Source organism: Oryzias melastigma, linkage group LG7 (genome assembly GCF_002922805.2).
Source record: "Oryzias melastigma strain HK-1 linkage group LG7, ASM292280v2, whole genome shotgun sequence".
In the NCBI taxonomy this organism is placed as follows: Eukaryota; Metazoa; Chordata; class Actinopteri; order Beloniformes; family Adrianichthyidae; genus Oryzias; species Oryzias melastigma.
The window spans coordinates 22,033,041-22,048,070 of record NC_050518.1 but is presented as its reverse complement, the minus strand read 5'-3'; the positions used below and the strand labels follow the sequence as shown (position 1 = coordinate 22,048,070).

At 37.0% G+C, this 15,030-nt stretch overlaps 1 protein-coding gene across 3 annotated transcripts in view; it reads left to right on the top strand.

Moving 5' to 3' along the window:
• itpr3 (inositol 1,4,5-trisphosphate receptor, type 3) overlaps positions 1-15,030 on the top strand; it is a 110,762-nt gene that overhangs the window by 58,395 nt on the left and 37,337 nt on the right. For all 3 annotated transcript variants that reach the window (XM_036212889.1, XM_024292267.2, XM_024292268.2), the window contains 9 exons: positions 6,033-6,103; positions 8,667-8,788; positions 8,908-8,994; positions 11,563-11,721; positions 12,749-12,847; positions 13,221-13,304; positions 13,387-13,533; positions 14,226-14,321; positions 14,497-14,541. In XM_036212889.1, coding sequence (XP_036068782.1) covers positions 8,690-8,788; positions 8,908-8,994; positions 11,563-11,721; positions 12,749-12,847; positions 13,221-13,304; positions 13,387-13,533; positions 14,226-14,321; positions 14,497-14,541 — 816 coding nt within the window. In that variant the 5' untranslated portion in view covers positions 6,033-6,103; positions 8,667-8,689. The remainder of the gene's footprint in view (positions 1-6,032; positions 6,104-8,666; positions 8,789-8,907; positions 8,995-11,562; positions 11,722-12,748; positions 12,848-13,220; positions 13,305-13,386; positions 13,534-14,225; positions 14,322-14,496; positions 14,542-15,030) is intronic.

The following is a 15,030-nucleotide window of genomic DNA, read 5'->3' as shown; positions in this document are numbered from 1 at the left end:
GACCGTCCGCCACTTTATTATTTATTTATTCACTTTATTTACGTACCCAGAAGCTCTTTCACCACCTTACTGCATGTCTCTGACATGCGCAGAGAAAAAAAAGGAGAATGTAAACAGTGCTCCGTACGCCGCGTTCTCCTCATGGTGGCCCTAATACTCCGTCGGACCATAACACCGATGTTTATAGAATTCAACTTTGCCACAGCGCACACACATACATGTATCTGCAGACACTCTGGGTCCGCCTGCATTCTGCTGCTGGCGCTGTCTCACTCATGTGACGTCAACGCGTCACGTGACCCGAATCGAGCCGTTTCTGAAGCAGGGCGAAATGCGAGTGTGATTTGTCGTTGATTTTGTCAAATTTTACAAAAACCTGCGTTTGTCAACGGCAATTATTTGTTATTTTTGATACATTAGAACATATGGGATATATCTGGATACTTATTTTAGCTTTGTCCCAGCCCATTACTAGTCCTTTAATAAATGTCAAAATAGTCCTTAAAGCTAGCATGATGCAATTATAACTTTTAACTTTACAACACTCTGACTCCATATAATATAAAGTAACGACTAATCGACCATTGAATTAATCGTCGACTATTTAAATAGTCAATTAGTCGTCGATTAGTCGACTAATTGTGGTAGCCCTAATTTGTAGCAACACATTTTCTTTCTTTGCGGACGGGAAAAAATAAAAACAAACTCAACTTCTGCGTTCTGCCTCTGACGGTATGAAGTTGATCTGCTTTTACTTCAACCATTTCTGCTGAAATTGCTCCTCGGGTGTTGTTTTTTTTTTACTTTATTAGTTTATTTGACAGGGACAATGTGCAAAAACATTAAAGATGCTTCACACCAGATTATAGCCTAAACTAGTTTCTGCCTGTTGTCCCAGAACAGGTGAAAATACAATGCAAATGTAAACGATTATCCATCCACTTTAAACATTTCCTTTAACCACTGAATACATACTGTAATTATACAATAAGAATTATACAATTATACAACCTGCAGTCCTTGTGTCTAGTGGATTTGGAACTCCTGGTTTTTTGCTCAAAACAGAACTGGAAATATTTTTATTTGGTTACTTTTTTGTTATTGTTTTCTATTAATATACAGGTAGAGCAGGAACTTAGTTCACTGAGCCAGACTTTTACCTGAGAGAAACAGAGGAGGATGATGGTGTTACTTTACCCTCCCAAAGTCTCTTCGCATGACAGTGTGAGGTGAATCAGAAGCTTTCCAGCTTTCTCACTGAAACATCAGACAATGTAAAGTTAGCAACCAGATGGAACACTTCCTGTTTAGTTTCTAAATACGAAATGAAGAAAATGAGTCATTTCAGCAACAGTCTGGTGTCACTTTTGAAAAAGAGATTTTATGTTTCATTTGTGGCTCATGGATTGTTAGTGTTTGATTTTGAGTCATAAAGTTAAATGGCGGACAAACAAGCATTATCGACTCACGCTTTTGTCACAGCCACCATCATTTGCACGCGCATCATTTGTTTACAGCCTGAAGTTGTGGTTTGAGCTAAAATGCAAATTTAAAACTCATGTCATGCAAATAATTCTCAAAAGCATTCAGACAAGACCTCCTTTCAGATTGTCGTTTTAACAACTGTTTCTCTTTAAACACTTAAATACATTTGTAAACACGTTTTTACCTAAGCATTTATCGAGGTCGTGATAGAGCTGAAGTGGATCATAATTTACTTTTCATTTAGATAAAACAAAACAAAGATAGCCTTTAATCTTTTGGTCAGGAAATAAATCTGTTTACACAGTTTGAGAAAAAAAAATCATATTCTTTGCCTCTTGGAGTTGCCAGACAAAATTCATTGGCTTCCTTTAACCCTTTCGTCTCCACTCTTCTCAATTAACTTACCCTCATGTCCTCCCCCACTTCAGCCGTTAACCTCCTGCTTACGCCACCCAGTTCCTGACCGTGTTCTTACGTTTTCTTCATATATCAGGTCTCCAAAGCAATACTTCCATCTTCTAAAGTTTAAGTTAATATCCCATAAGTTGTCAGAAGATTTTCTTAATATTTGACCCCTCCCCTGGAGGAGCAGTGACCTGCAGACACAACATTTGGTGGTCTAACCCCCCAATCCAACCCCCTAATGCTGAATGCCAAGCAGGGAGGCTCTGGGTCATAAGTTTCAGAGTCTTTGGTATGACTCGGCCTGGATTTGAACTCATGACCTTCCAGTTCCAGGGCGGACGCTGTACAGCAAGGAACTGGTTTTCAGCCAACTGGAAGATGATTCTCTATAACTTTTTTCTTCTATTTTAATGATTTTACAACTGTTTTATAGTTTTTAGATTTGCTTAGTTAATAAATTAATTTGTTTATTATCTGATTATAAAAAAATTAGGGCTAAGAATGTTGACACGTGATTGATAAAACATAATTCATTTGTAAATATTTCTTAATCGCACTCAGACGTCCTGCCGTGCAGCTGTGAGATCATCGTAATAAAACTCTCTCTAAAATAAACGTAAGCTTTTATTACATCCTGTGATTGAGATTTTATTAAGTTAAAGAGACAATATGGCATTTATTTGTAGTTTTTGGACAAAACCGATCTTCTATTTTAATAAATAAGGCAGAGAATAAACGTCCCTGAAGGCTGCAGAGCAGCACACCTGCTATAGGGGGCAGTATTTTCATTCAAAAACATGTTAATGAGTTTGTTGGCAAATTTTATTCTTATTGTTTTGATAAAATGACACCTAAAACTTTTCATTCTATGTTGTAAAAAAAGTTTGTTAAACATTTTTGGGGTTTCCACAGCAAAACAATTCCTATTTCTCCAGATGGAATTTTCTGTGTTTGCATAATTTTATGTCTAGTGTTAGAAATTAACATGAGAAAATGACCAAATAAAGGTAATGTCACATAGATGTGCTGATTAAAATTAAATCAAATTAGCAGCAGGTAGTCTTTCAGATTGAAAATAGAGGTAAATAGGTAGTAGACAAAGTGGACAAAAAGTGAGTTTTAGGTTCCAAAGGAATAAAAATAAATGTTATAGATGCACAATTTTGTGTGTGATTTCATATTATGATTATTAGCAGATAATGAGTGGCTGGCAAATACTGTAACAAAAAATAATAATAATAATTTTGATTAATTGCGATTAATTTATTCCAGATTTGCAATTAATTAGTTAACTTTTTTAAAATTAATTGCTGGCCCTAGGTTTTTTTTAATTTTTTTTTTGTTCAAGAAGTCAGTTTCTTTTTAGCAAACCATATCAACAAAATAACCTCTTTTTTATGCTGTTAGTGTAGTGTATAACAAAGGACAGAGCAGAAAACTTTGGATCAATGTCTCTCTAAATAAGTTGTAACTTTAATGTATTGAATGGCTGCAAAATAAATAAATTAATTAAATAAAATAAGTTCTACAGTTAAATTGAGTGACAAAAACAGGAATCAGACTTTGGCCAGTAAACAGATACTTTTCCTTATTTTGTAGCTGAAAAGAGCAGTTGGAGTAAAAGATCCTCATGGATTGGATATGAAAGTCCACTGAAAGTCTAGTGAACCTTGCATGGTCGCATACGGAGTGTAAAGTCCTCTGAAGTCATGGAAACACAGCTGTGTGTGTCAGACTGCCTGAGCCTGAGGAGGTCCGTCTCCTTTGTGTTTTGTAAACACTAAAGGTAACAGAGATTTACTCTAAGAACCTCCCCTGCATACAGATTTGGGCTCTGGCTGGTCAAGTGTCGATGTTTGCTCCTTAAAAAGTCATGCTCTTCATCCCAAGAGAGACAAAAGTCCTGGAACTCGTTCTGCTTTGTGGAAGTTTCATCTCGTCTTTTAGTGCGCGTAGACAGAAAAACACATTTCTTGAACCTTAAGGAATTCAGGTCTCCGTCACATTTGAACTTTGTCTGTTTTACCTCTTTTATCTTCAGCTGCTTTCTTCAGGAGTTAATCCCCACTAAGTTTTATGCTTTTCTTTGACAGCAGTTTCGTATTACCTCCTTCACTACATCTGAGACTCTCCTCTTTGGTCTTTAAATCTTTTTCCCGGCACCTTGAACTCCAGCATCCTTTAACAACATAGTTCACCTTCCCTTCCTAACATGTGCAAACCTTCAAAAAAATAGTTCTGATGCGTTTTATCCTCGTCTCTCCACCAAAACAACCATAACATACTCAGGTGTGTCACCTCAAGCTCCGCCTCTTCTCCGTGACATCAACAGCACTGATGTAAGATTTGAACATCATCATCATAGACACTATCTACCTATTTTTCTTCAGCCAATCATTTTCATTTCAAAGATGAGATCCTGCTTGTGGGCGGGACCTTTGGTGTGGAGGTTAGCTGTGCTAATTTCCCAGCATTCCTTTGTTTACACTCTCTCCTGTTAGCTTGTAACATCTCACAAGCGTAAGCTAACGTTAGCATAACAAAACAAAAAGTAGTGAGCCACATCAAAGTGATCCAGATGTTAGCTCAGACGAGGACAGTTTAGATGTTCATGGATATTTGTCTGCAAGTGGAAGATTCAGAATTGGAGCAGAGAAAGGAGACTTTGGCCCACCCGTGGCTGTTGCTGCGCCATAACCTAAACTTTTACAAACCGTAGGTTTTCATCTCCTCCTGAACCATCAGGATTTGAATAAAGAAATTCTCAGAAACACAGTTTTGATCTTAAATTATTTAATATAGTCCTCCATTATAAGAAAAATGCTACAAGAACATGTTAAAAACAACAAAAATAGACTTTAATTGGAGTGGGTCTTTAGTGTTATGGCCCGTCCTTTAAGAGACAGTTTTCTTTACAGCTATATCCATTCTTTGTCATGCCGTCCCGTCACTTTCTCCTCTGTTCCTCTGTGAATCTGCACCATTCCCGCCTTTTGAAATGACCTTTCACCTCACATCATACCTGTGAGGCATGAGCACAGATAATATCAAGATCGCACTTAAATCTTCAGCTGCAGAGTCTTAATTGTACTTCCTTCTGACCCCAGAACACTCCTGAAAAGACTCATTTATTTCTCTTTCCATTATAGTTCTTATTTTTTAATACACACTAATCTTAAAATCTGCATCTTCTTCACCAAAGTGAACTCAGTGACTTCATGTTACGTCTGTCTGAAATCAGGTCATGTTTCAAACTCTGACCCAATTACTGTCAGAGAGACTTTGGTTAAAAACATCTAGGATGTTACTCGGTGAGTACTGTAATGTGGATCACAGATCTTACTCGTTTTGCTTTAAACTAGGACTGGGCCATATGGACTTTTTTATATCTCTATATGGTTCTTTTCATATCGGGTGAAAATTATATAAATCAGGATATAAACCAAATAACCATATTTGTCAAATGTGAATGCTCCACAGGTCAAAAAAGGAATGTGTAATAATCAGCAGGTAGTTTAGATTTAAATATTTATTTCCTGTCATACTTTCAACATAACAGATGCTCTGAATATCATGTGAATAGTTTTTTATTTATAACAGCAAAAAAATACATTATATATACATATATATATAAAACTAAACTGAAAATTAGTGCAAAAGCAAATTTAAAAGGAGAACATAAATAAAATAGACCACTAAACTATTCAGTTCCATTTAAAAACACAGCAATAATTTTACAAATAAATTATAGGCTTTACAGGACTAACGTAAAATTCTAACAGCAGTTTACACAGAAATACCTCTGACGTTGTACTTTTTCAACTTTATTTTCTTTTAAGAAAATTCAACAGCATAGAAATAATTAATAAATGGTGTTAAAATGTCTCTGTTGTCATCTAACTGTAAAATCAAATTCAAACACGCTGAGAAAAAATTGAGAGATTTACCAGAGATTTCTTAATTCAGTCTCCAAGTAATTACATTTATGTTATTTACAACATCATATCAGGATTTTCTTATTTTTGTTAAATTTACTTAAGAAAATATTTATTTTGTACCTCCAGTTGGTAAAGTAGAAGGTGATGTCAGTACATTGAAGCATAGAAGTGATCCATAATCTTCTGTCTGTCGTGTATCTGCAGGTTGGTCGATGACCGCTGTGTGGTGGAACCAGCAGCTGGAGATTTGGAGAACCCTCCGAAGAAATTTAGAGGTGAGGCTTCAGTCATTATGACTTTTTTTTTTTATTAAAAAAAACCTTCACAGTAGTGTTTTAATTATGATTATGAAGATTTAAACCAAAATCCTACAACCTAAATGTCCTAAGCTTCTGTTTCCAAAATCTCCTCTGAGGGGGCGTGGCTTTTGGAGCTGAACAGCTCCGCCCCTGATCCCCCCCTGTCTGATTATGATAGCTCTGTGTCTGAACAGTATAAATCTTCACCGCTGCTACATAAAAACATCCATCAATCTGGGTAATGTCCAGCCGTATGGTTCTGATCCGGATGTCAGCTGGACGAGGAAGTGAAGATCTTCATGGACAGAACTTCCACCAAAATCCTGATTCTTCCAGTTCACCAAAGACTCTTTTAGCTAATTCTCCAATGTTTATTGACGTTGCTGTGATCAATACATTCATTCATTGGTTTCTCAGAGTTCTTGATAAAATAATCAAAGCTAACATCAAAATGCTCTTTCATTGATTTACAATCCTTTCCAACTGCGGTCAAATGAGCCGCCGTTCACATTTCCGTGGTCACATCAAGAAGCTCCGTGGAGTCTGGTGGAGATTTTCCAGCGTTCTCAGTCCTGCTACCGTAAGTATTGGATGAAACTCACACCAAAAATCCAGTGATGCTGATTTGACCACAGAAATGTGAACGGCGGCTCATTTGACTGCAGTCAATGTGAAGATACCATCTTCTCTTCTCCAGAACCTGAACTAGACACTAGGAACAGATGAGGGTTTAGTGCATGTGCAGCAGAGATGTTGTGATGGATTTTTGTTCACTCATCTCCATCCATAACCATCATTTACTATCTTTTGGCAGCAGATTAACTCCAGAAACAATGAACCCTGAGTAGAATCTCAGAAAAAAATCCTAAAAGATCAAAAAGAGTTATCGACTTAGATTTAATCTCCACACTTCGGCAGCATCTTAAAATCCTCTTGCTAGGATGTCACAGAAAAGGGGCACAGCATGAATCGGGTTATTTTTGTTCTCCCTGTTTGAGGGTCCCGGTAGAAAGCCCCGCCCCCCTCCTCGTGTTTGGCTCCTCACTGGTCCTGGGTGAGCTGAGAGGTCCATCCGAGACTGAAGCAAACCTCCAGTGAACCGTTTGAAACATAAATACCGTGTGTGATCTGAGTCCAGCTCCAGTCACTGTTGCTGCTCAAGTTTTCCACCAGATGTTTCCAGCCGCTCCGCTTCAGCAGCTGAACCAGTTTAGAAGTAGATCAGAGTGAGGAATTCAAACTTTAAATCCAGAGCAACAAAAAAAAAGAACTCATTTTACCTGCTTCTTTAATTGACACTTTTTAATTTCAAACAGCTGTTAGAAATATACGGAAATGTTTCCCCGATGAATCCAAGAATTATTTTTTTCAGCAGCATTGGAAATGAATTGAACGTTTGGTATTTATGCATTTTACACCATTTTTTTTCTAGATTTTTAACATTTGAAACAATGTTTTAATTTTTACAATTTTATGCCAATTTTGCTATTTTTTTCAAGTAACTTTTCTAATATTTGTGCACTTTCTGCAAATTATGCAAGTGTGGTATCAAAACGTTCTGTGGGTTCAGGGTATTCCTGTTATTACTTTTGGCATTTTTGCATTTTACGTAATTTTTGAAAGTTTCTCGATTTTTCAAGAAATGTTTCAAATTCTTCTGCACTTTCTGCAAATTATACAAGTTTGGCACCAAAACGTTCAGCATGTTCAGGACATGATATAGCAATTAAAGTTAATTGCTCTGGCATCTTCAGCAAAAAATATTACCAAATTATCACAGGTAATGCATTTTTTCTTGTTTAAATCTGAATTTAAATCAGTTTCTGGTTTTATTAATTTGCATTTATTGTCTTGACCAACAACTTATTGTAGAAGGCAAAACTCTCGCTGTCCTTGAATCTTTTACTGTAGAAAATTAATTAATGAAACACATTTGTTGCATCCAAAAATATCATTAGTTGAATGAGAATTGATGATTATAAAACCTCTGTTCCGACCACTTCATGTTAACAGCTGTAGCAGGAATCGAGTGTAAATAAGAATTTTGAAGATAAAAGTACACAGTTACAATCAAAAAAACTGAAAGGAAACAAAAATCAAACCCTAGTGCATTGTTAATGATAATTGACTCTTAAGTTACATAACTATCATTCTTTTTATGCCTCTGAGGTGAAAAAACCTGATGCTTCCAAGTCCAGTCATTGTAACAGTTCCAGTTTTCTTAATAGGATGCAGAACGATACAAAAAATGTTTGCTTGGCAAACAGTAGAAACCGTCTCAACAGACAGTACAGGATGTTTGGTGAAGAGTCAATATTTATTCTGCTTCTGTCTGTCTCTGCTTCATTTAACTCGCTCTTCTTCTGAAATTCACCCTTTGCATCGATCCCAACAATGAAGGACTAATTCTGATCACTCAGTCAACAACAATAAAACATCACAGGGTTATAGAGTGTAAATTAATATGTTAATATTTATTTTCTTGATTTATCAAACTGAATGACATAAAATAGTAATTGTTGTCTTTTGTTTTTGCCAGATTGCCTGTTCAAGGTTTGTCCCATGAGTCGGTACTCGGCTCAGAAACAGTACTGGAAAGCTAAACAAGCCAAACACGAGAAAGACAAGATCGCTGATGTGGTTCTACTACAGAAGCTTCAGGTAACACCTGAATGATCCGTGTTCTCTCTGGTTCTCTCACATGGAGCAACACTTGGTTCATGTAGAAAAAAAATGAAAGAAAGCAAATGGATAATTATGTTTTACTGTGTGTTCTGCAGCATGCATCCAACCTGGAGCAGAAGCAGAACGAGACAGAAAACAAGAAAGTCCACGGAGACGTGGTCAAATATGGAACCGTCATCCAGGTAACCAGATGTCCCATCTGTCCATCACAGCACAAAGTTAATGTATTGTGACTCATAATGGGGAGCACATTAACAGAAAAAACTCCTGGCGAACCATCCAGGGTGCTCCTGGTAAGTGATTAGGATAGGCTCCAGCAACGCCAAAATGGACTTAACAGGTTTAGAAGATGGATAGATGGATGGATATGTTTTTTAAACCATAAAAATACTTTTTTGGGTTAACTTTTTGTTGCACTTTTTTGTATTTAATGATAATTCAAATATAAAGAAGATAAAGGTCCACTACATTTAAGTTAAAGTCGTCAGATAATAAAACATAAGTTGACTTCTTAATTCCTCCCAGGATTTCCTCTGTCTTTACCGTGTATTTTGATGACAGAAAGCACAGAAAGCACAGACAGTAATAGGAGATAATTGCGATATCATATTTTTGTATGTACAGTGTTCCCTTGTTTATCGCAGGGAATGAGTTTAATTATTATTGTGCAATCGATGAAATCTCAGACGTAGGACAATAGATGTTTCAAAAACCCACTCTGAGGAAAATCCTATTTTTTGTGTTTTTAACATGTTGGAGGACATGAAAAAAATAAGCTAAGAAATGCTTTTCTGAGTATTTGTTTGATTAAATTGTTGTGAATCAGGAGAAGATAAAACAAAAACTGTTGAGAAACGCCTGAAGCAGTGACATAAGTGCTACAGTCGGCGGTCCACAAGCTTCCTGCTTTGTCTTTGTTTACTTTGTCTCAGCTGGTATCGAGCTCAGAACTGTACCCCTGGATAGTTCCAATGTCGCTGGCTGCAGCTGGATATCTCACTTGGTTGGTTCAGGACTGGCATGCAGGGAACTTGAGTTTGTCTCCCAAGGCGTACAATGAGTTAATCCAGTGTGGGTTCCTCCACGCTGCTGCCTGACTCTGTCTGGGTCTCCCTGTCTTTGACAAATAGGGTTGTGTCAGGAAGAGCATTTGGCATAAAACTCTGCCAAACCACCTGTGCAAGTGAAAGCTGATTGGCTGTGGCGACCCCTCAGGGGAAAGGTGAAGTCTTCCTCTGAAGAGGCCAGTAAATTATTTTTTAGGTCCTTATAATAAAACAATGGTGAATCACAAACAGATTTAATACTGGATTATTTAAGAAATCAGTGCTACAAGGGGGAAACAGCATGTTGACTGTTTGTTGTTTACATTTGTCTTAGTAAACAGATTTTTGCCTCTTAAATTTGACTTTAATCTCATAAATTCTCAAGATTTAACTTAGGATTTTTTTCTCTCTTATTGTTAAACATAGACTCTTCTTATTCTTTAAGTTTATTCTTAAAAAAAGTTTATTTTCTGATTTTATGGTCCTCTCTGTATATCCTCGTAAAATTACTATTTTTTCTCATCATTTTACAACTTAAGTAGCTTAAATTATTATTTTTTTATTTGTAGTGGCCCTAATATTTCGTGGTTAGTAAGACATTAAATCATTAAAAAATCAGATTTATTTTGGATCAATATTCCAAATCAATCCAAGTCATTTTAAAAAGTCTAAAGGTCTAAACTGTGTTTAAATAACTGTGACTGATTGTGTTATTCAGAAAAACGTGAAAAACACTAAAACATCTGTAGCAGCGAGTGAACAGGAAGTAGACAAACAGCTAAACTTATTTCAGTTTCCTAAACTGTGATTAAAATAATATTTAGATGAATGGACTGATTTCTTACAACATCTGTAAATAGATTTCTGTAATGGGGTTTGTGTAGAAAAGACTGTTGGAGATTCAGGCTTCATAACAGAATTTAAATCTTCATAAGTTATTTTCTAAGTTGTTTTTATGATTTTAAAATGGAAGGCAGAAATTAAAATGCATTAGATGAAAAAAGAACTTGAATTCACTTACAACTAGATTTCAAAATGATTACAGGTTTGAAAGTTGGGCTGAACTCCAGTTAAAGACGGTAGTGCATGTTTGAGCCTGTTGAACATGTTTCTTGACATGGCGATAAAACCATACATGCAGTCGTACTTGGACTCGGTATTCTTCCTCATTGAAAAACGTCTTGCCATAACAACGCAGTGACTGTTTGGTTTTAGAGAGCTGCTGCTACATGTTGGGTCATTTACAGTTATGTCTGTTTTTTCCTCCCTTAAATATAATTAATCTCCAAACTACAACCCTACAATCAACAATTTTCCTCATGTAGAACTGTCTCATCCTGCAAATATGATGAGCTTCCAGCTTAAGGTCCCCAAAGTTATCATAAACTACCCCCCCCATCCACTTCCCTGGTGTGTGGATGAGGGGAGTGTAAAGCAGAGTCAACATTGACTTTGAGGGATTTCTAAGTGTAAATACACAAAGAAAGGTGTGTGTGGATGTTGACTATAAAGGTGTGGTGTGGTTATGTCATTGTGCTGCAGGAAATGATTCATAGTGAAAAACCTACAGAAAAGGTTTGGGAAACGTAATTTCATTGAAGGTTTTACTTCAAGGAGCACGCACAGCGCCCCCTTATGTGTGTTTAGTCGTAGTGTGTGGAAGTCCTGCTTGTGTCATGTTCTTCTCCCCTAACCTGTGTCCAGCTTCTCCACATGAAGAGTAATAAATATCTGACGGTGAACAAGCGTCTGCCGGCTCTGCTGGAGAAGAACGCCATGCGAGTCACCCTGGATGGGACGGGAAACGAGGGCTCCTGGCTCTTCATCCAGCCCTTCTGGAAGCTGCGGGCCAACGGTGACAATGTAAGCGTGCACACGTCCTGCTGGAGGTGAACCGGGAAGGTCGACCAGATGATGGGCCTCAGTCTGATCCTGACGCATTTCAGACTCTACCCCTGATGGAAAGAGTGTAGAAGTCTCGAATATTTAATTACTCCAGGTCTTAATAGAATAAATAAAAATAGTCTGACTTATTTTTGAATATGATGCCGTCCCAGTTGTTCCCTATGGGTGAGGATCTGAACTGCAGACTGGACTATTTAGCACGTTTGGGATGAAAGTGTGCTATTGTGTTAGCTGCTTTGTGTGGTTTGGTGTTCTCTGAAAGCTGTAGTCACAGTTCCTTCTAAAACATTTAAGCTGCCACACAGTAAGGTCTTGTCCCCTATGGGCCCATTGCAGAGGTGTATCCAGTTATTCAGACTCTCTTGATGCTGGGATTTATAAAACTTGAACAATGTCAGACTTAAGAAGGATTTTTTAAGGTTTATACAATATTTTTGGTTCACTTTTTTGCAGGTCGGAGAAACTCCAATGATCTTTACCTTTAAAACTATGGAGAGAAAATGGACTCACCCCAATTTGTGCATGTGTAATTCTTGATTTATGCGTGACTTTAGATTTGTGCGTGCATGATTCTTGATTTGTGTGTAGCTTTGGATTTGTCCGTTCGTAATTCTTGATTTTTTAACCCTACAATACATTTTGTGCATAAGTACAAAACCTATGGGTCACACTTTAGATGGGGTATAATTTTGACAAATATAATTAATATATTTATTAAACTTGTAGGCATTTTATTAATGTGACCTTTGTAGAAACGGCATCCCTTTAGATGGTAATGAATCTTACAAAATATGTTAATGAACCTTATTTGGCTTATTGTGTTAATAAATGTCTTACTATAAACCCATTAAACATGTTTCATGTGTTAATATAGCATGTTAAGGAATCTTATTCTGGCAGTGGGCTCCTTTGTAATTTGATTGTTGGTCGGAGAAAGATCTTTGAGTGTTTTTGTTTGCGTGCTGCTCCTCTGCTGTGGCTGCAGGTTGTGGTCGGAGACAAAGTCATCATGAACCCGGTGAACGCCGGCCAGCCGCTACACGCCTCAAACTACGAGCTGACCGATCACACTGGATGTAAAGAAGTGAGATGAATGAACTAACGCTAAATGCCATTTCATCGTCATTTTACTTTGTTCTACTCTACTTTTGAAGATCATTATTTTAATTAATTAGAATTTAAAACTGTTTTTTATGAACTCAGATTAAAAATGTAATTCTCATTTGTGACACAAATACGCAGGCATCCATCCAGATTGTTGTAGTTTCCCAACGAGACTCTAAAAGGAATTACAAAAAACGAATTGATAACATTTTGTGTAATTTTGTGTAGTCAGTTAGAGCAGAGAGATAAGCTGCTTAGAGATGTTAAACAAGTGATTTTTACAGATACAAACATGCAGAAATCTCTTTCAAAGAGGAACATTTTAACCCCTCCTGATGACTGTTGTCCTGCAGGTGAACTCAGTAAACTGCAACACGAGCTGGAAGATCAACCTGTTCATGATGTTCAGCGACCACAGAGAAGAGGTTCTCAAAGGAGTGAGTGACTGCAGTTTGCTGATTTGCTGACTCGTTTTGACGATCCGCTGACACGTCTGGCCTTTGTGTTTGTGTCTGGCAGGGGGATGTTGTGCGTTTGTTCCATGCTGAGCAGGAAAAGTTTCTAACATGCGACGAGTACAAAGCCAAGCTTCACGTGTTCCTGCGAACGACTCTGAGGCAGTCGGCGACGTCTGCAACCAGCTCCAATGCATTGTGGGAGATTGAGGTGATTCAGTCCACAGAGGGATGCAGAAAAATCAGCCTAAAATAAGAAGGATAAAAAAATTCTAGAATCTGCTGGTCATTTTATCTGCTGTTTTATTCTATATATGTATATATATACTATATATGTGTATATAGTATATAAATATACATATATACTATATATATATACTATATATATATGTATATATATGCACATATACCCACTAAATATCTATACACACACTGTAAATGTCCATACATAATTGTACAGACTTGCAACCTGTTCAGGGTGTACTTCACCTTCAAAGTGAGATCATTTAATAAAATAACCTAAACACACTGGTTAAAGTCAGATTAAAACTAGCCTGTGCTTAAAATAAATTGTATATTAAACTAATTTAGTAAGAAGTTAAACCAGAAAACCATAAACTATTCCAACTTACTGACATATGATGGTTTTGTTCAACACTGCAATGAATGCTCTGAAAATGCACAAATTGAACATAAAAGAATGCACAAACGTGTTGTAAAAAAATAAAAATAAAAAATGCTACAATTTATTTCACAAATACACAAAGTAAAAAGGGAAAAATACAAATGACACTAGAAAAGACCCTCAAGCGCTCTGAAAACACTAACTCTGCTTGCTTGTACAGACCCCAGCCGTACCACCACAGAGTTTCTCTGATGTCTTCATGCTGGCTGTCTTTTCAGGTTGTCCACCATGACCCCTGTCGTGGAGGGGCGGGACACTGGAACAGTTTGTACAGATTCAAACATCTGGCCACTGGAAACTACCTTGCTGCTGAGGTAACCTTGGTGACATCATCAAGTAGTTGTGTGGGTTCTGACCAGATATATTTGATCTTTTCAGTGTTTGGGAGTTGAGCTTGAATGAAGCGTGTTCTAACTGTTCCGCTTTATTTGAACAGTCCTGCTTTTACAACAACCTCTTACCTGAGACTTTGTGTTGTCATTGGTGCAGGAGAACCCTGGATATAAAGGAGACAATCCGGAGCTGTCCTCCTCAGTGAGTTCTGTCTCTCCTTCAGTCATTAGCACCAGGAGGCCGAGGCAGATCATTTTATTGTTATTAATGACCCGATGTTATCCTGACCTCATTTCTAACTTGTATAATTTTGACAAAATATATTTTTATGGAAAGTAAAATAATGAAAGTTATTTAAGGTTTAAATTGATTTATTCTGGAATAATATTCCTGCCTTTTTATTGTTCATAATTATTTAAAAACTGGCATCATGCTATTTTTTTGTACTATTCTATCATTTACTGAGATTGTTTAGGTCATTTTGTAGTTTAGCTAATATTTCAGCTACATGCTGCAGGCTTTTTTCAGTTTTTTAGGATTTTTTTTGTTTAGCTATTTTTTTCCACTTTTGCTGCTTTTATTCAGCTTATGCATTTTTTTTTCAGTGGAGCTGATAAAAGCTACAGGCTAGCTTTTTTTGGCTAACCTTTGTACGTTGTCTACAGGGTTGACATGTTTTTCTGTTTGCGT